Genomic DNA, 21895 nt, shown 5'->3' with positions numbered 1-21895 from the left:
GTTCACATTTTATGCTACTTTGAGTCTATGTACCTTGAGTTTGTTCTAATGTTTTTACTGTGTTCTTAAATTCATAAAATTTATCATAAACTTTTATTATTTTATCATTATTATGATTATCATGTTTGTGTAACCAGAGAGGTTACAATTTATCCATTTCCAAATATGAATTGCCATTGATAATTGAATTTAGTACAAATTTCTAGGTCACGCCACTAGGAGCACCATTTGCGAATTATCTCCCATTTTAACAAGGCTACATTTGGAAGTGTTGTGAATTGTCTATACTGTATTTGCTACAACAGAGGTCATCATGTACTTGCCTCAATAACAGTGGAATTAGCACATGGCTGCTAAAGGTGAAAACTGGATGGGAGAATACACCATGTTTCTACTGAAGTGAGTACATTCCCATGTGTTGAGCACACAAAGATTGAACTGGTTGATCAATTGCTCAATAAACCACCCCCTAGTGCAGGACAACGGAGAACCCCAGAGGGTGTTATGGGCATTAATGTCTACAAGCAAGATGAAGAGAAGAGGTAATCGAGTGATAAAATCCTTAGGGTACCAATGTTCCCAGTTGCCGAGCTATCTACTTGGAGTAGAGACAAAATCCTCTCATAGGTTTGTCATGTCCAGGTCTCAGACATTATTCCTGTAGATAGACTATGGTAGCCACATTGACAGATATCAACTGACATAACTCAGCTAGGTGACAGTTCCATTGCAATAGTGCCATTGTGTGGATGAATAGTGCAATGAAATTAGGAAAATTCCTCCTTGACAAATTCCTCCTTCTTCTTTTGTCCAGCTATTTGCCATTCTCCCCTGTCATTGTCGTCATCCCCATTGACAATGATGAGTGTTTCAGTCTCCATTTTCTCCTCAGAAGAGGGAGACAAGGCGACTAAACACTCCATGGATGTAGAGCCATCTGATCGGGAACAATGGCCCTTGTTTCTGGGAGAACTAGGTGCCCAAGAATGGGAGAGCAAGAGGGAGTTCGAGCCTGTCATTCTTGCTTACTGTTTCCCTAATATTTGGAGGAGGTCTAGTGAGTGGTTTTTCAAATTTCTTTGGTGATGTGGTGACCCCTAGTCGGGTTTGAAAAGGCTTCTTCTCCAATTTTTTAGGGTAGCGCTGGGGCTTCCATTCCTCCTCCTTGTTGTTGTGAACATTGGTAGGAGGGCTGGAAGACCCTTGGATGGGGAAGTCCTGTTAGGACACTTCCCAGGTATCATTGGCAATAATACACTTGTTGGATTACCAGCAGGTTTGGATATCTTTCTGGGAATTCCAGTACTTTATTTGTGCCATCTTCTGCATGGTTAAGACTTTTCGATGATAGCTTCGTCCTCAGAATTGGTACAAAAGTCTGTGGGGTGATCCATACTTTTGTGACCTTTTCAGTGAAGGAGACAGAGAACTACAGAGCAGCGATGAATTCGAATTTTCTCTGGGCATCTGGATAAGATAACTTATTTGGAGTTTTAATCTCCCGCATTATCTTCTCCTCCCTGAATGTGCAATACTCCTTAGAGATTGGAGCATGCCCACTTGTGCACTCGACACCAGCATACACTCATTTCCCACACACTCTATAGGTCCCCGAACCTTGACACCACAATGAGGTGTGGCCAAATTTCTGCCAATTGCAACAGCTCATTGGTACTGGTATGTATTGTACCTCATAAAATGAGAAGGCACATTTTACCATCATTTTCTGTCCTCTTCTGTCCTCTGGATACCTGGCTAGATCAGCGGCAAAGCCCGCAGAACGTTCGATGACTCGATCTCAAAATACTCAATTAAATCTAAAAGATGTAAGTAGGAGAGGAATGGCATTTGCGTGACTGAATGAGGATAAGAGAAATTACATAAAAAAAACCAAAATTTAATGAACATAAAATTCGGATTAAGGAGAATTTATCCCCCAAAATTCTGTGCAAACATATTACAATTAATCTGTCGAAAAGCCTAGAAATGGCAATAAGTCAAGTTAAATTTACTGCAGAAACCGTGAGAATGTTCACCAACATTACGCATAACATTTTTTATATGCTCGAACAGATTCGACCATATTAACGTTCATCATCATGAGATTAGGAACAGAACACTTTGCACATTAAAACTATACTTACAAAGATCCCCTAATTCTGGGATACAACATCAAATAATGCTTATTGGACATTTCCTTACCCCCAAAAATACACTGAAGTTACTGTGAGCCCGTGCTCACCCAAAGACGAGTATCAAACTCGCGACTCCTAAGATGCATACATGCTACACCTCTAATAATCGAGAAACTCAATGACATACACAAAAAACAAGAAAAACACATGGAAAATCACTGGACCAACAAATAATAATGAAAATACAATCCGGACCTGAAATAAAAATGCATAGAAGTATACCTGTCTTGCAGGCTTGGTGAAAGGCGTCCCTCTCTCTTTGGCTGTCTCACAGAGTGAAGGCACTAACCTACCCTAGTTAAAAGGAATAGGAAGGTCGACACTCCCTCGCAAGAACTGTGGTTTCCTCAAACCTTATTTTGTGGTTGAGGCTTTGCTTCTACAGTATCGATTTTTCAGGCCGGATGAGGCAACGGTAACATTTATCTTTCACCCTGGTGTTACGTGCTTGCACCTGTATAACAAGGCTGACAGATTGCAATGATTTGTGAAGCCATCTCTTTTCACTTTGGCTCAGTCAGTTTACAACTTTTAGGTTCCTCGGTTTGCTGAAACTGGTGGTGTTTTTCGGGAGAGAAACATGTCATTCTTTTTTAATTAAGTTGTTTCACTTTTAGGTAATTTGAAAAGTGGTACGAGGACTGGAGCGCGTTCCACTCACCCTCTTCAAGTCAAGCAAGTAGAGCGGGTTCGATTCCCACCTCAGCCATCCTTGAAGTGGTTTTCTGTGTTTTGTTTACCCACTTCTCCTCCAGGGGAATACCGGAATGGTACCTAACTGAAAGCTACGGCCACTTCCTTCCTTCTTCTTTGCCTGTCCCTTCCACAATTCGAACCCCACTATCAGCAGCCCTGAAGATGGTTTTCTGTGGTTTCCCCATTTTCACACCAGGCAAATGCTGGGGCTGTACCTTAATTAAGGCCACGGCCACTTCCTTCCCACTCGTAGCCCTTTCCTGTCCCAACATCGCCATAAGACTATCTGTGTCGGTGCGACATAAAGCAACTAGCAAGAAAAAATAAGTAAAAATACCCCCACAAGGCCCCTGTTCTGCATAGCAGGTGAGGTACTGGTCCTCCTTCCCAGCTGTGTTCCCAACCAAATGTCTCATGCCCCAGGACACTGCCCTTGAGGCAGTAGAGGTGGGATCCCTTGTTGAGTCCAAGGGATAAATCAACCCTGGAAGTTAAACAGATAACGAATGAAAAAAAAAAGTTTCTTATTCAGATAGTTTATACGTACGCAAGTCAATAAATATCTGTAATTTTTATCTAATTGTCTTTAGATTGGCTCTATGGCGTTCTGTGCTCACCAGCCGCTAGACTCCACTGTTGTCTACATCTGTGGTAGGTTTCACCGTTATCAGATCAGTACAGCTTGTGGTGTTGCGACGTAAATATGGCCATGCCACACACTGTTTGCACCAAGGATGATTTCATATGCAGAACCATGGCTAATGTGCATGTGGTTTGCCACATCATCAACAATCAGTCATATCACGCACTTGTTCAATTTTGGCATCAGTTACGGCTGTAGTTGGATGCCCGGATCTTTCCTCATTCTTCACACTTGTGCTCTTTTGAACTGTTCAATCCACTGGTAAACACTTTGTTGTGGCAAAACATTGTCCCTGTATTGTGCTGAAAGTCTTCTATGAATTTTTGCTCCTGGTAGACTCTCAGGTGACAAAAAATGGATTATGAAATGCTGTTCTTTCTTGGTGCAAACAGAGAGTGGTGTGGCCATCTTTACGTCGCAACAGTGCAAGCTGTACTGATCTGATAAAGCTGAAACCTACCACAGATGTAGAAAAGGGTGCCATCTAACGGCTGGTCAGCACACAATGCCATAGAGCCAACCTAAGACAATTAGAGAAAAATTGCAGATATTTATTGACTTGCCTACATAAATCAATTTATTCAAAATTAGTTTCAGTAGAGTGAAGAACCTAACAATAAAATTGTAGATTGCAATGGGTCACCTAAAAGGGAAGCACAACTTACGAGACCTGTTGAGAGGCATTGTTTGCCCAACACCAACACAAGTCTTGCTGGTGTGTGTATCCTCTTTCAAGCCAGTTCTCTGGCAATACTGGGTTGTATGTTGCAATGGCCACACTTCTGCTGTGGTCTTCTTCTGTTGCCTCTGAAAGTGTTGTCTAGCACATAAGAGAGCTATTAACAACTAAACAAAGGAATGTAGTAGAGTACGGTTTGGTGAAACACCGAATGTAAGACTAGGAAGTGGAATCATAAAGGAAGTAGAGGAATTCTGCTAGCTAGGAAGTAGAATAACTAGTGACAGAAGAAACAAACAGGACATAAAATTTACCATCAACCAAAATATATGTGTACTCGAGTTTGGAAGTTGTTATTGAAATAACCAATAGACCTACAGAAAATCCAATCACACCATCATTTTGCTCATTTCTTTTCATGTTACGTCATGTAGTTTTCAAACTTTTAATTTATATTTTAATATTTTTTATTGCAGGTGGAACACAAAACTGCCCGTTTTTAAGTGCGATTCAACTATGTGTCATATTTAAGACCTTGTTTCTCCAAAACCCATCATCTGATCAAATCCAATTTTAATGCAATATATATTGGAATGTTTTATACATTGTTGGTAAATTTCAGAATTTTACATTTCCAAGAAAGAAAGTTGTTATCAATTTTGTAAGGTAACATTTTCTCAATTCAAGATGGTTGGAAAATTGTGTTCTTGGTCGTGTTGTGATCTTTATATATCTGTGGCTGTATGACTGAAGTATGTAAATTAATTCCCTTTCTTTATATCAATTTGTATTTGGTAGAATAATATGGATGAGTAGCCAGCCGAAGCAGGGAACACTGTGTGACATTTCTGCGATAGTCCAGGATACTTCACAGTGCCACGCCTCACTTGGAGTTGAATTTACTGATTACAAGTTGCATGTACAACAGGATCAAGAATGCAATTTTCCAACCACGCCAAGCGATGGAAAAGTTACCTTACAAAATTGATAAAAACTTCACTTCTTGGAAACATTAAAATCTGCAATTTATAAACCTGATATAAAACATCCCAATGTAAACTGTGTTAAAATTTGGATTCGATGAGAAGAAGGGGTTTGGAGAAACGATGTCTTAAAGTTGATGCACGGTTAAAACACGCTTAAAAATGGGCACATTTTTGCGTTCCACCTGTGAAAATTATAAATTAAACATTCAAAACCTACATGACCTCATGTGAAATGAAATGAGAAAAATGATGGTGTAATTGGATTTTATGTAGGCCTATTGGTTATTTCATAAACAAACTCCAAACTCGATTGCACATAATATTTTGGTCGACAGTAGGTCAACATCAGCAAAGAAAGCCTCCATGGAAAAGAAAAGTCGACTCACCACAAACAAATATATACATGCCAGTCTCTCATTCTTGAACGTACCATATTTGTCTGGAACATGACACTATATGGGAGTGAGACATGGACGATAACTGCTACAGAGAGAATGAAAGAGAACAGAGACCTTTGAAATGTGGCTTTTTAGAAGAATGCTTAAGGTGCATTGGTCTATCTGATTACAAATGAAGAGATGTTAAAATGAGGAGTTAAGTGAAAGATTTGGTGATATTTGACTCAAAGGAGAGATAAGTTGTTTAGTTACATTCTGAGACGTTCAGGACATGTTCATTTACTTACGGAGGGAGGTATATGGGATAAAACATGGTCAAGGAAGACCAAGGGGTTAGTAAAACAAACACATTATGTAGCAATGAAGAGATCACTCACTCACTCACTCACTCACTCACTCACTCACTCACTCACTCACTCACAAGTTAAGCCATGCACAAGTTGAGTAAAATGTGAAAGCAATTTATATAAAATGGAATAAATATAAAAAGTCAGGGTAAAACATAAAGTAGAAATCGACAGACACACAGTAGTAGTCCATTATAGTGAATTCATAACAGCAGAAAATGCAGTCGCTATAGCGGATTGTCGTTATCCCTCATTTTTTTAAAAGTCGGGAAAACCCCCATACACATTAAAATCAGTATGTAACGGCAATCAGTTTATTCAAAACTTGTGTTTTCGTAGATAATCTCCATCCTATGGCTTACTTGATTGTTATATTTCAAAATCCGATAGTACATGAAAGTATAATTATGTTTAATTTCATTCTGAAAAAATTGTAGTACCGTATTTCTCCGAATCCAAAACAACCTCCACATTCTCCTTCAAAAAAATTAAATCAGACCTAAAAGTGCTTTGTAAAATCATATGGAATGCCTTTTCTTGTATAGTACGCATTTTAGACTATTTTTAGACACCGAACATTGGCTTTAATTATGCCGTACTTTCGCGGCTACACAATTATTCTTTATTTCCATGGGTTTAATGATCATTGACTTAAAATTGACATCATAATATCGAAGAGAACCCATTGAAAATTTGCTGGCAAATCCTATTCCATGCGTCTCTACAATTCGACGATCCACCAGGAAAATATTCTTGCTTACTATAAAACTGTTACTTTCACTCAGCATCAGACTGGCTGTAGCTACATGCACGTCTTGCTTGCCGGGTTCGGTCAACTTCAGCAGCTAGCGATGTATTGGCCTAATAGCGGACATTAAGGTCAACGAACGAGTTTATTGCTACGCGGTATGACCATTCCGGCTTTGCGCTTTTCGTACACATACCTCACAATTTCATCTCCAACTTCTTTAAAGCGTCCTTGTTGCGGGCCACTGAATGCATTTTTTGTACAGTACGCATTTTTAAGCTATCTTTGTCTTCACGCTAATGCTGAATATTGGCTTTAGTTAGGCCTATGACGTATTTTCTTGCAGCTGTACAATTATTCCAATTTCGGTTTGTTTAATAACCCGTTGAAAATTTGCTGGCAATACCTGTTCCACGTATCTTTACAATACAACGATCCATCACGAACATATTCCTGCTGTCTATAAAACTTAATTTTACTAAGCGTCAGATACAGAAGATGCGTTATAACTCTGCTGCTGAGTAGCCGCAGCCTTTCTAAGAATTCAAAGGGTCGCATGTTTTGATGCCATTCTCCAGATTTGAGAAACGTTTTTGTAGAGGCTAACAGAATGTCATTCTCTCTTCACCATTTCCCGAAATCCAGTGATGTTACACATGGGCTTTGTACAATGCGATGTATAAGAAAGAGGCGGTCGTTTATTTTCAACGAGTTTTGTGTGCGCTCGCGCGCGGGGGTAAAAAGAATCAGCGTGGTTACTGCGGTAGTCGCCAGTGGTGCTGATTACTGTTAGACCGCAAATGCAAGATGACCCTTGCTTTTCACATGAGATTCTGAGAATACATCGCGTTGGATTCGGGGAAATACAGTATCACTCCAGAGGCTTCTGTGGAAAACATTTCAGTATTCTTCTTCACACGGCGTCACCTAACCTAACTGTATATATATCATGAAAACATATTTCAAACGCCAAATGTAGACAAAAGATAACCTCCTTGCTAAAATTTTACATGGGAATAGCTTTTCCGAAATGTAATTAGATGCAAGAAAATATGTTATATACGCATTTATTACAAAAACGCGTTATCCCCTTTTTTTTTTCGAATTTTCATTAGAGAACAGCAGTTGACAGGTATTACTAATAGACTCCAACATCGTCTTTGAATGCCGATGAGAGAGCTCGTAAATGCACATAACGAGAAAACTACACCATACCATACCGAAGATGATCGATCGCATTTTCTGGCAATGTTTCAGTTTTCTTTTTCAAACAGCATCACCTATCCTAACCTAACTGTACTATATGTATGATGAAAACATACTTCAAGTGCCAGTAGCTATAAATTTACATGATAATAGCCTTTCTGTAATTTAACAGACACAAGAAAATACACAAAACCTCTGAAATCAATGACGTCCTCTGCCATATCTTGAGGTGTATCCCATCCTTACTTCATTGCAGTATTTAGTACCTAAAATTACTGGTAAGCGATCGTTTATTCAGCCTTTATTTTTAACGAGTTAACGACTGATATTAGACATGTTATTTACGCATCTGTTATGAAAGAAAGTTTTCTTTCATTTCAAATTTTCTTTACGGAACACCAGTCAACGAATATTATTAATCGACTCCGACTCACCTGCATACACCCAGCGTCAGTGGGTAGGGTCTGACACATCCCACTCTGATGAGTCTAGTGTCAGACCTAAGACGAAGCGCTGGTTAATAGAGCAAACACCTGAAAAGCCTTACATCTGATATCACCTTCGAATGTCAACGAGAGAACTCGCTGGTGGACATAACAAGGAAACGATACTGAAGGTGATCAATCGCATGCAACATAATCGCTGGGGGGGCATAAATATTGGTAACGGAAAAAACAGCGCGCGATTAATCACTCGTAATAACAGATGCGTCAGTGGTAGGACTCTCGCTGTAACCGAAGGGTAATATATGGTTTAATATAGGAATTTTGAAGGGACAGATAAAAATTGTCGTTATAATGAGATTATTGTTATATGCTGTACTCGCTATAGTGGACTTCTACTGTATGTACAATACAGAAAAATAGAAAGAAAAAGTACAAAAATACAAAAATGGTGTAAAATATAAGTAAGTAAATAAATAAATTAACAAATGAAAACTAAACTAGGATGTCCAGTTGTTGGAACCGTTGGATACTCATTGTTGAAGCTGTCAGGAGGTTGTTGATGGTTCCGCGGAAGTCTATGTGGGCATCTGAAGGTGATGTGTCGCACTGCCTGGAGTTATTCACCACGGTCACAGCTTGGAGAGGGTCGCAGGCCCCAAGAATGCATCGTAGAGCCGCATCTTCCATGCCCAGTGCCCACTCTGTTTAGTAAGACCCATACACTCCGCGGGAGATGAAGCTCGGGTGGGGGCTTTGTAGGGTCGAGTAGGTATTGTAGATTCATTGTAAGAGTGAGATGGGACAGAGTATGGTCAGACGGATTGGGGAACTCACCAGTGCAGTCCAAAGAAAAGAAAAGAATTCTTAAGAGTATCTAAGGAATTAAATACACCCAAAGGCTGTGAGGTATATTATTTTGAAAGTTCAGTTCTTTACTTCTGATGCCTGCAAAATCTCCAAGGTTGATTTTATGAACTGAACAAAGACCTAACTAAAGTAACAATAAAATATAACAATGGAGACTTACAGCCAAGGCATTTGTGGAGACCTTCCTTCTCATCGCTGATCTGCTTGCAATTCTCTGAGCAGAACATGATGATATTACATATGGAGCAGGTGATGGCCTCTGGACCAACTCTACGGCCACATTCAAAGCAAACTTGGTATTTCTTAGCCTGTGAAGTAAAATATCCATCATACCAATGGCTCTTCTGCAGATTAAAGTGCAAGTGAGGTGATTATTCAGTTATCAACACATGAATTAAAGGTCCAAATAAAACCCACTGTCATTTATCTGATACAATTCCTCGGACACTCCACGAGAAGATCAGATGACAGCTTCAGAAACTGAAGGGGGGAGATTTAAAGGAGGATGCTCCCTGGTAAGATCTAGTCAGTGAAAATGTATATCTGATGTCAGAGAAGGGAAGACTAATGAAAGTGGAGTAGAGGTATAATTGGTTGGGTTACAGGTGTGTTGCCAAACCTTCAGTTATTGAAGGAAGGAGTTGATGATTCACTTCACACCCAGACAGGGAGGACGCACTTAAAAATTCAGTTGTAACAATGCATCATGAACCTGCTGAAGATTTACAATGCAAACACAAGGTCGTGCTAATGTATGTATCCACATAGGATGTATGATGACAGAATGTGAAGATCATCCTAAACTTCATCAGTTATCTACATAGATATTTATTAGCATTCATTGTCACAATTAAAAAAAGGAAATGACAAACCAGCATTATTGAAAAACGCTTAAGGAAGGGAGTTAGTGGTGATATTCTGAGCAGGTTAGTAAGTGAAAGATAAGCTTGCTTTAGTCTTCAGAGTTGATGCGCAAAAGGTGGGCATTGCGGGTGGTGATGAGAGAAGGGTGGAGAAGATTTGGAAACTGCTTTCATTTATATGCTGGCAGTGATGATGTGACTGTCCTACACCCTATGTTTTCTAGTTTTTAACGGAGTGTGCATGAAGAAAATTTCAGATATTTTGGTTAGTTGGGTAAAAAATAGCTTGTAATGCAAGTGCATCAAAATATGGTGAAAATTCAGTAAATACAATAAACCTAAACCTTGTGACTGTGAAAGGGAAGAATTAGTTTTAAAACAATCACTTTGTTTGTTAAACTACCAAGAAGAAAAAGTAACAAATTTCTAATAGGCAACCATTGTTATGCAGTCTTATTCAGTTTTGTAAAAGAAGTGGCAAAATTACAAAACTTAATCTTTAACCCTCCAAGTGGCAAATGCCTGATATCAGTCATTTTATGCATTTGCCCAGTGGCAACACCTTATATCAGGCGTTTTGACGTCTTCTCTATTTTATTTTGGTAATCGAATTATTATTTATCGAACTGTGCTAATTACGAATCAATCCAAGGAGAAATGTTCGGTCATAATCATGAAATAGTTTGTATAATAGCATGTTGCACTAATCTAGTGTAAATCGTTGCCAAAGTAGCATCAAAATCCCGCTCTCTTGTGCTAGCTGCTACATAATCAGCGGCCGGCCACACGTATGTCTCAACTGAGCCAGCTATATTTAGTCACCAGTTTTCCTACTGATATCAATCTGAAGTGTTGATATGCACTCATATCAGCAATACTGAATCATTTCCTCACAGGAACAGTGAAAAAAATCTTCAAAGATTATTTCAGGTACAAAACTTGAACCTAGGCAAACCGTTTACTTTTGGCAAGGTGACTTTCTACCGGTTGCATATAAAGAGAAGAAAACACGGAAACCAGTTTATTGTCTCACAACTGGATGTCCCACTGAGGACAATGTTAAGGAGTTGAAAGGGAAATGAAGGGTTGAAACCACTACTGATTCATAAGTACAATATCTTCATGGGAGGTGTAGATAATAAAGATAAATGCATTTACTATGCCACTTGTTCCAGACCGACCACAAGGTACTGGAAGCAAATTTTCTCAAATCTTCGATTATTTGATGCATACATCCTGTACATAAAGAACACTGATAAGCCGTTAGCAAGACGAGACTTCATGGTCAGTATAGTTAGGGGATTGCTAAATGAACAGTTCCCTATTCCAGTTGTGAGGCCAACAGGTCATGCAAGAGGCCCCTCTCATGCTCTCGAAAAATTGCCACAGAATAACAATTGCCTATGTGTTGTGTGCTTGCAAGAAGAGAAGAAGAAGTCTACATTCTGGCGTCCAGGATGTAATGGTGGTATTCACCAGGGGTGTTATCATAAACTAGTGCACTTCTGGAGGTCTGACAAGTACAAGTGGTAGCATACAATTGTTGTATACATTGCTGTATATCTTTCCCAGCTAAGAACAGTATTATAAACTATATACTGGTACGCAACTATTTACTAATGAACTAGTGCTCCTTTTGTATATGTCATTTTTTTACATTTACCTAATATAAACATATTATATATAGTACAACTTTTGCAAAAATAAATAATATAAACTAATTCAATATATTTTCGGTCTTACACTTTTTGGATGATAAATAACAGCTTAAGTATCATCATCATCTTATTCCTTGTACTTTTGAGGATAAAAGGGTGTGCTGTTTAAGTATGTATAACATGTCAATGATTTTTAACACAATTTATACTAAGAGTCTGCAACACCAGTAAAATATCGCTGCCACTACAGGATAAATGACCGCCACTTCAGGGATTAAAAGTCAGGGTGAAAGGGCAAGGTGTGGATTTTCCATGAACAGTATTTTCTCAGTTTCACACAGTCTATAGCATGCAGTACATGGAAGTGTTCCATTACCATTTTGATAATGCCTAAAATGATACCATTTAAAACAAATAGTGGCTGACTTTGGTAATACTGTGCTTTCTACTGATGGAAGTATACTATATCGTAAGCTGTGCAAATCCAAATTATTGGCTGAAATATGGTTTACTGTGACACAGCATAATGGTTGCAAGAAGCATGTGGGTGCTCTTTAGCATTCATTAAAGGAAGCTGCAATTCAACACTTGCTATTCACTGTTCCTTCAACAGTCACCAACTCCTCAGAGTTTAGTAAGGAATCATGTGATGTGCTAATGTCAGCAAATATTCTGTTATTTATACTCTATAATCCAAAATGATGTGCATTTTTGGAAAAACAAACAAATAAATACCAAACAAGTCAATTTTATGTAAGAATTATCTACCACAGTGCTATGAAGAAACATTAAAGAAAGTAAGGTGCAGTACTCATGGGAAGAAGCTACGAGTTGCTGTCAATGAGACAACTGAAGCTGTGGGGTGCTATGTAGCCAATGTTGTGATTGGAACATTGGAACTGGATAAACCAGGTGAAATATTTTTGTCGACCGCCGCAGAATTAGAAAAGGCCAATTACTCAATGATATCCAAACTGTTTGACAGTACTGCACTTCTTCTGTGGCCTGAGGGCATACAACATGATAATGTTCTTTTAGTTTTAATTGAGACAGCACCATATACGGTACAAGCAGGTAATTCATTGGAGGCACTTACTTTAACCTTTAGAATACCAGAGAGCGCAAAAGCATTCCTCGGCGAGCGAGCGAAAATTGCCGGGAACACAATAGCGCTCCTTACGCAAGCAGTTTTGTATTTCCTTGTAGTTCTTAGTTTCCGGACATATAGCAGCACAATGCAGGTGATCTAGACTCTTCAGAACCTGTAGTTTCTAAATCTACCACAACTATCGCGCCAATCGCTTTATTTACGGAAATATGATTTTATCAAAGCGACCTATATTCTGTACACCGTAAAAGTTTGTGAGTAGGAAAATGGCCACCTCTGCCGCGCGCGATGTGTTCGAGAATGATGACGATTTAGCTGAATATATTAACAGACTCTGTGCCAATGATGACTATATTGAGTCTGATGAAGATGTAGCTATATCAGGGTCATGTAATAATGATGTTGGTGATGTTATTTCAGAGACAGGAAGTGAGTGTAGCGATGACATTCCACAGTACAATAAACCTCGTGGTATTGTCATTAGTGAAAGTGACAGTGATGCTGATTCGGAGAGTGACGGAAATGAAGACAGTGTAGGCCGTGATGCAGGCAGTAATGATAACTATGCCTACATGCATAACACAGTGTTCAGTGAAGATTCAGTTGGAAATGACACACGGTTCGATCCCTCCCCACTGTATCTCGAAACACCCGGTCATAAAATATTTTTTAAATTAGAAACTTTAGTGCCTAGGTTATTGAAATTTTGCAAATAGTGAACCAAGAGCATGTATCTGCAGACAATAATATTTTTCAGTGCATAATTTTAATTTTGATTTGTGTTTCTTTATCTCAATTATGACTTTTCAATTTTCATTTTGATAATTGTTAAACTAATATTTTTTTATTTGTTATAGCATTAATATAATATAGCTTGTGAATTTAAAAACATATAAAGAACCTCCTTTTCTATGATAAGTTAAAATGTCGGAGGCATATCTTCAATAATAAGAAAGTTATAATGATTTTACTGAAACATTGCAATTTCTTAAAAATAAGCCTGGTATTCTTCGCATACACCACCTATAAGCAACTGGTACTAAAAGGGTTAAAATGGAACATGTCACGTGCCTAGCTCATGCCTTACACAGGCTTTGTGAAGATGTGCAAGCAAATTATTCCAACGTGGACAGGCTTGTGGTGAATGTTAAAACGGTCTTCTTAATAGCCCCCTCCGAGTTACACAATTCAAAGAAGCAGAAATTCCAGACATTGCGTTACCTCCACAACCTACAATCACATGCCGGGGCTATTGTGAAAATTTACAGGGAGTATAAGAAATAGCACAGGATTTTGGCTGTGAAGAAGCTGCTTCAATGCAGATTGCTCACAATATGCTCTCTGAACCAATCATGGAGGGCAGTTTAACATTTATCAGTCAAGCTTTGTATTATTGTTGAGAACCATCATCACTGATTTAAAAAAAAAGAAGTGAGGCAATGGTAGATTCCATTTCACTATTTAAACAGCAGGCATCTGATGTTAACAGCACTCATGGTAAAATTACTGCCGCTGTTGCATTTCAACTGAAAAAAGAGCTGAAAAAAAACATTCATTATATAAATTTTTTACATTTTATCATGCATTTTCTTAATGATCATGTCATTTAATAGCCATTTTTAGCACTTTTAAGTGTACTTTTGAATATTCTTTACATTACCAACATCTGGGTCTTACTCATGAGTGTAATCTGAAAGTACCAAGATATCACACAACACTGCCATTCTTAACCATAATATGGGTAACAGGTGCATGACATCTCTCCCTGTCAGTGGGAGTGGTAGAGACAGGGATTGCTTCCACTTACTTAATCCAGACTCCTCACTTTCACCTTCCCTTCCTTGGCCAAGTCTTTTTCTCTTCCAACTCTGATGGTATCGGGTTTATGAGACCAACGGAGGCTTTCATTTTCACGCCCATTATGGCTCTTTGATTTCTTTTTCCGATACCTTCATTCTTCAAAAGGTCAGACCTCTTCCATTACTGTTAATAGAAGATGGCTGTCCAGCACTATCACCACCACATCGTGGGAAAGTCAGTCCAGTTGCTGATAGCAATCCAGTGAGGTTAAGATGTCTTCTTCTTCTTCTTCTTCTTCTTCTTCTTCTTCTTCTTCTTCTTCTTCTTCTTCTTCTTCTTCATGTGGACTCTAAATATTAGTTCCTAATTAGCGTCGACCTCTAAGATCTTTTGCTACCATTTTTTTCCTTCATTCCCACCTAGATATACCTGCTCCCTTCACAAAGCTGCATGTTGTTCTTATTAAGTCTTCTTGGATTTTTTCTCTCTCTTCACCTGGTAGTCCTAGAGTGGAGTGTCTGATTCTACCCAGTGCCTCACATTCGAAAAGTATGTGTTCAGCTGATTCCTCTGCTTCATTGCATTTCCTACATATATTACCTCTTATTACTCAAATTCTATGTAGGTGTTTTTTCAGATGACAGTGTCCTATCAACAGTCCTACTACCCATCTTATATTTTCTCTGCTGAGTTGCAACAGTTCTTGTTTGGTCTTTTTATCAGTTCCTTTGCAAGCCTGCATCTTGGAGTATTTTTCCAGTTCTCCATTTGTTTCTTTTGTACCCATTTTCCATTGGGCTTGTCCATAGGAAATCCCGCATACAGGTTCTGGGTCTACAAATTGTGTTTCTGCCCCTTTCTTAGCCAGTTTATCTGCCTTTTCATTTCCTTCTATACCTGGATGCCCTGGTACCCATATTATTTTGTCAATGTTGTACTTTGAGAGCTTCAGGAGAAGTGAATGGCAATACCAGACAATTCTGGATATTATCTGGCCTGCTTCTAGTGCCTTAATGGCTGCTTGGCTGTCCGTAAAAATGAAAATGTTCTTATTCCTATAGTTAATTTTCAGATTTTCTTCAAGACATGTTGTGAAAGCTATCACTTCAGCTTGAAAGACTAGTGTGTTTGCCCAGGCTCATCTGGATTGATCTCCCAGGTCTTCTCCCGTTGATCCCTCCTCTTGTGCCATCCCCAGTCTTTGAGCCATCAGTCCACCACACTATATCTTATTTTTCAGTAACCATTTGTTGATATCCCAGTCTTCTTTCTTTATTATCTGGGTCTCAGACGGTTTTTCAAAGTTGTACTTTGGTATCATATGATCCGAAGGCATGTGTAGAACTTCCTCTGTTATTACTCTATTAATTTTACAGTGTCCTAGATTGGGTCTTTGTGCATTCCAGCACTTTGATTGTGCCAATTTATATGAACTCATTTTAGCCTGTCCTTTTATGAAATTGCATAGTGATGGGAGGTCTAGTAAAGTATTCAAGGCTTCTAACGGTGTAGTTCTCATAGCCCCAGTTATGGCTATGCATGCCATTCTCTGTAGGCTATCCAATCTACTACTGACTTTTCCTGGCTTACTTTCTGCCAACAGATGATTGCAGCATAGGCCATCAATGGTCTAATGATTATTGTGTATATCCACATTACCATTGATGGTCTTCGGCCCCATGTCTTCCCGACATATCTTTTAAATGCATACAGCAAGTCCTTGGCCTGGGTTATATTCCTTTCTATATGTGGATTCCAGGTTAGATTTTTATGTAACACAACACCTAGGTGCAGTGCTTGTTCTTACATATACATATCTTACCCAAAGAGCTTCAGTGATCTCTTTCCCTCTAATTTTCTCCTTCTTGTAAAAGGGACCAGAGTTATCTTCTGACACCATTTCTCCACAAGGTTAAGTGATCTTTGCATGAGGTCCTGGATAACACTCATTACCTTACCTCGTACCACAATCACTAGGTCATCTGCATATCCTTGTGTATAAAAACCTTGTTCGCTGAGCATACCTATGATTTTGTTCTCCACGAGGTTCCACAGCAGAGGAGAAAGAACTCCTCCCTGAGCACAGCCTTCGGTGGTCCTAACCGTCAGCGCTTCTTCAAACAGGGTTGCTTTTATCTTCCTTCTGTCTAACATGGATTTAATCCATTTGACGACAGTTTTACTCACCTTGCTCTTTTCCAATGCTTTGATCATTGAGTCATAGCTTGTATTGCTGAAGGCTCCTTCTATATCTAGAAATGCTGCCAGTGCAATTTCTTTATATTCTAGGCTTTCCCCTAGTTTACAAATCAACTGGTGGAGTGCTACTTCAGTGGATCTGCCAGGTCTATATGCAAACTGATTTTCATGTAACGCTGAGTTCAGTTGCACCATTCTTCTGATACATTTATCCAGAATTTTCTCCATTGCTTTCAGCATGAAGGGGGTTAAACATAATGGTCTGTATGCTTTGGCTTGGGCATAATTTGCCCTTCCAGGCTTAGGTATGAATACTACTTTAGCTTCAGACCATGATTTTGACATGTACCCTAAAGCTAGACTAGCTCTGAAAAGGTCCATCAGGACATTGACGAGTATCTCCCGTCCTTCCTATAGGAGTATCAGAAGTATCTCATCTGGCCCTGAAACCTTTATAGGATGAAACGTGTCGATTGCCCATTTTACATGGTTATATTTTATTATACTGTTGGAACAGTTCCAGTCTGCTCTTCGAGCTCCGGTCTCTGTTCCAACCATTTCTTCTTCTGTCATCTCCTCAGCCTCAGGAAAGTGACACGCCATTAGTATCTCCAGCGTGTCCCTCCCCACCTGAGTAAATGACCCAACTGATTTCTCCAGTGTCCCCACTTGATTTATATGGGTTGCTTTCAGAACCTTCTGGAGCCTTGCTGTTTCAGTGTGTGATTCCACTTTCTCACAGAACAGTCCTCAAGATTTTCTTTTTGTTTTCCATATCTCTAGGTTATACTCAGTGAGTTTCCTATGATTAACGTCCCACATACCATTTCTAGATGATATTCTATACAACATCCTAACCTCTTTTTTCATTTTGGCTAGTTTGTTGTTCCACCACCTTACTTTTTTGGTGTATTTCTTTTCTTTGAGAGGACAGTTTTCATGGAATGAGTCTATAAAGGCCTCTTCTAATAGTTCCACTGCCTCACCCAATTCTTTCTGTCCTATCACGTTAGTTGGAATTTTTTGTACAGCCTTCCCTAGAACTTCTCTGTATCTATCCCAGTTAGTTCTTTTTGGGTCTCTGTACATCTCAATCCCACATAGTCTCACATTTATTGCAAATTGGATGTGCTGGTAGTCTGCCAATTATGGTTCCTCTGCCACCTTCCAGTCTTAAATAAAGTTTGCAATATGTGTAGTGCTTAGTGTAATATCTATTACCTCCCTATGGTTTTTATTTATAAATGTAGGCTTGTTTCCTATGGTTAATATCATCAACTGAGTTCCAATAATAAACTCTAGTAAAGACTCACCTCTTGCATTGCAGTTCGTGCTGCCCCATGCCGTGTGGTGTGAATTTGCATCTGCTCCAAGGACTAGGTGTGCACCTTTCCTCTTTGCGTTGCAAATTAGGTTCTCAACTTCTTCTGATGGGGACAGATTATTTGAGTCATATGGGAGGTATGCAGAGCCTATGGTTATTTCTCTGGGTCCCTCCCAATTTCCAAGTTTAACCTTGGCCACGGTTAAGTCCCATGAACAGTGTTCCTGCAGCATAAGACATTTTAATTTCCTGTTCACATGAAGACATGTTCTGGGTATTTCTGATGTTGTATTGTACATCGGCTTACCTCCAGATTCCACCAGTCTTGCTACTCTGTCCTTGACTACCCATGACTCTTGAATAAGGGCCATGTCATTAGCCTCGGACTTGGAACTTCCTGGCGAAATTGGCCAGAGCTACTTTTTTATGATGAAGATTGGCCTGAAAGACCTTCAGCTAGATCTTTATCATTATTGGGTTTCGTTTTTCCCCTGATGAACTGAAACTTGTTCAGCCCAAGTCAAAGCTTAGCCTTAAGGCTTCTCTTTTTGAGCTCTTCAAAGTCTCTTCCACCAAGGGCTAAAATGACTGTCCTTCCTGTCTTGTCGATTGAAGTTGCACTCCACTCTTGTGTTAGAAGTTTGGTATCGTGCTGATTGATTCTGACAAGAACATCCTCCACTTTCATCTTGTCAAAAGGAGGTGAGAACTTGGTGATGACCTTGATCGTGTTCAGCACCTTTTTTGCGTCTGCCACCTCTAGGGTCTCCCCTTTCCATGGGTTACAATTTGAAACTGTTTGTTCCAGCCAACTTATTGTTTCTGGATTTGCACAGATCAGTACAGATCAGTATCATAGCTCCACTTTCCAGCCTTGGTGACTCAAGGAAGTCTGGCAGACATCCGTCTGACAGCGGCTTTATTTGTGCTATCAGAGCAGATGACATTTCAGTTACGTCTTCCTCCTTGATTTCTCTACCTGGAAAGGTCTTAGGTATTATTACAACCTTAACAGAGGAAAGTCTTTCCGAAAAGGACAAGATGTTTTCTTCCTTCTGTTTCTTGAAGGGTGGTTTTGTAGCCGAACTTGATGGCGTGCTTTCCTCTGACCTTGGCCTTTTGGGCATAGTCATTGGCATAGCATCTCGACGATCCCTGTTCCATGGCTTCTGCTCCACCCAAGTCCCAGCACTATCTTGCCTTCTTATTTTCCTTGTAGTAGGCACTTGTGCGAGGTGGTCTATCTATATACATCCTATTTAGTTTCAATGCCGATATCTTCAGATCTTTGTCAGTGGAATCTCCTGTTTCCTTTTGTCCAGAAGTCTGCTTTCCTGTTGCTTCTTCCATTTCTTCTTCAGATTTGGATTCAGCCTGCCCTACTGGGATTTCTGTCTCCATATTCTCCTCTTGGGCCTGCCACTGGACCTGCTCTTCTGGAGCTTCCATAGCTTCCCTTGGTATTTGTTTAGGTGGTTCATTTGGAATGTTCATAGTTCCATATGACATTGGGTTTTTGCCCTTTCTAGGGTCCTGAGCGGTGTTCTCACCATCCGTGATGAGGCATTCCACCAGACAACATCCTCCTGCAACTCAGGCTCTCCGTAGCAGTGGCCACACCCCTCAGCCATCCATCCAGCAGTCCGCCCCTGGCCCGAACCTGACCAGGTTTGTTTCACCTTCAGTAGACCTACTCACGTGGTTCCCACTTGGCAATCCCATGACTGAGTTCACAGCCATGGGTTCCCCCTAGGTTGGGTTCACCCCGTTCCCAACCTGCGGCTCGTTCAGGCTACGTAGGGCAAAGTGATGAGTTGGTTCCAGTACACCGCAGTGAGCTTCCACCTCAATCACCAGTACCCACTTCACCCAAACCACCGTATCACCCATGCGGAGGTAACATGGATGCCTCTCTAGCATGTGTGGGCGAGGTTTCCACTTCCAAGCCTTGGCTTGGGCTAGTAACAAAGGTAAAGTTGTACTGGAGTCATCTTTCAGGACCAGTGACCTCATGGTTTGTCTTTTGAAGATTATGAATGTGCAAGAAGATTCTGTAACCTGACGAGGGTGTGTCTGTAGGTGGCAGATAGGGGTCTACAGAAATGTACTATGGTTCAGATACCCTGGAAATGAACCTGTTGGCCAACAGGCAGCCCAACTCTTGGGGGCTTTAAAATACTGGAGTCATAAATATGGAGGATCCAAGCTCAGAATAGTGAGTAAAAATCTCAACATCAACTACAGTGGAGAAGATGGATGGATGCATCTATGTTACTGCAAAGAAGAGAATGAGCCAACATGTGGTGACAGCTCAGAGATAAGGTATTTATCAGTATTTTGAGAGACCTTGTAAACATTGTACTTACAGTCATATCAATATCTGATGGAAGCGTTCCTTGTTTTGATTTGCTTCCGGCCTTCTCTTTCCTCGCCTCTGGTGTCAATTGTTCTAGAAGTTCCTGGCTGTCTGGGCTCAATACATCACTCAGAGCTTCAAAAACATCGTCAACCTAATTAAAACATAATGTATTTACATTTTTAATTAATGGAAAGGAACAAGTTAGTGCAAATCAAGTCACATATACAGGATGTATCCGTGATGATATTACAGACTTTCAGAAATGATGGAGGACGGCCAATGGATCAATTTGAGATATTCCGGAAATGATCGAGTCAAAAGTTAAGCAAAATTATACTCATTTAAGTCCATTTACCTGCACAAGTTTCACAACAAATGTTCAAATTGGCATCCCCTGCATCAACGAAGGCATGGCATCTTTGCACAAAGTTCTGTCATACCCATTTGAATTTCCCTGGTGTCGTTTGAACAGTGTTGTTGGCAGTCAGAATTCTTGCCAAGAGATCCTCTTCAGACTGGACAGGTGTCTCATACACAAGGATTTTTACATGGCCCCACAAGAAGAAATCAAGTGGGGTGAGATCAGGTGAACGAGCAGGCCACGAAACAGGACCTTCTCTTCCTATCCACTTTGCAGGGCATGTCTGATCTAGGTGTTAACGAACCCAAAGAACAAAGTGAGATGTGTCTCAATCATATTGGAACCACATCCGTTGACGAAGGGCGAGTGGGACGTGTTCCAGAAATGTGTACAACACTGCATTTACAGTTAAATTGAAATAATAAATATGGTAGTTCAACCTATTCAATACAAGTAAATAAGAGATGTAGAGATTACATTCTTATTTAATTAAAAGTGGAAATGGTACCCCCGTCATTTTTATATCGCCTCTTCAACTGATATTGTGTGGACTTGACCGTTAACTTCTTTCTTACTTATGCATTGTTTTTCGAGTTACAATCGGCTGATGATGACCCAGACTGGGGTCGAAACCGGTACCATTTCCACTTTTAATTAAATAAGAATGTAATCTCTACATCTCTTATTTACTTGTATTGAATAGGTTGAACTACCATATTTATTATTTCAATTTAACTGTGATACTTTTCAATTCAGAACAATGAAATTTTTATCTTTAAATCAACACTGCATTTAGGCGGGGAGGAAGAAGACAGACATTAAACAACTTGGATTATTAATAACTTTTGACTTGAATATTTCCGAACTACAGTTCTTTTTCTCAAATTGATCCATTTGCCATCCTCTATCATACATGGAAGTTTGTAACATGATCATGGATACACGTTGTAGAATAAACATAATTATCATCTAGACTGAAGAGCTGTCAAGAGACATACTGATGCGAAGCAGA

The 21895-nt window shown here is 39.7% G+C and overlaps 1 protein-coding gene across 1 annotated transcript in view; it reads right to left on the bottom strand.

Moving 5' to 3' along the window:
* Positions 1–21895, bottom strand: part of LOC136879285 (ankyrin repeat and MYND domain-containing protein 1) — a 299890-nt gene that overhangs the window by 7432 nt on the left and 270563 nt on the right. The window contains exons 18-19 of the mRNA XM_068228945.1: positions 20530–20673; positions 9372–9519 (exon numbers count right to left, since the gene is read on the bottom strand). Coding sequence (XP_068085046.1) covers positions 9372–9519; positions 20530–20673 — 292 coding nt within the window. The remainder of the gene's footprint in view (positions 1–9371; positions 9520–20529; positions 20674–21895) is intronic.

The sequence above is a fragment of the Anabrus simplex genome, chromosome 8 (genome assembly GCF_040414725.1).
Source record: "Anabrus simplex isolate iqAnaSimp1 chromosome 8, ASM4041472v1, whole genome shotgun sequence".
In the NCBI taxonomy this organism is placed as follows: Eukaryota; Metazoa; Arthropoda; class Insecta; order Orthoptera; family Tettigoniidae; genus Anabrus; species Anabrus simplex.
The sequence above is the reverse complement of the archived record's forward strand: the minus strand, read 5'-3'. Positions and strand labels throughout refer to the sequence as shown.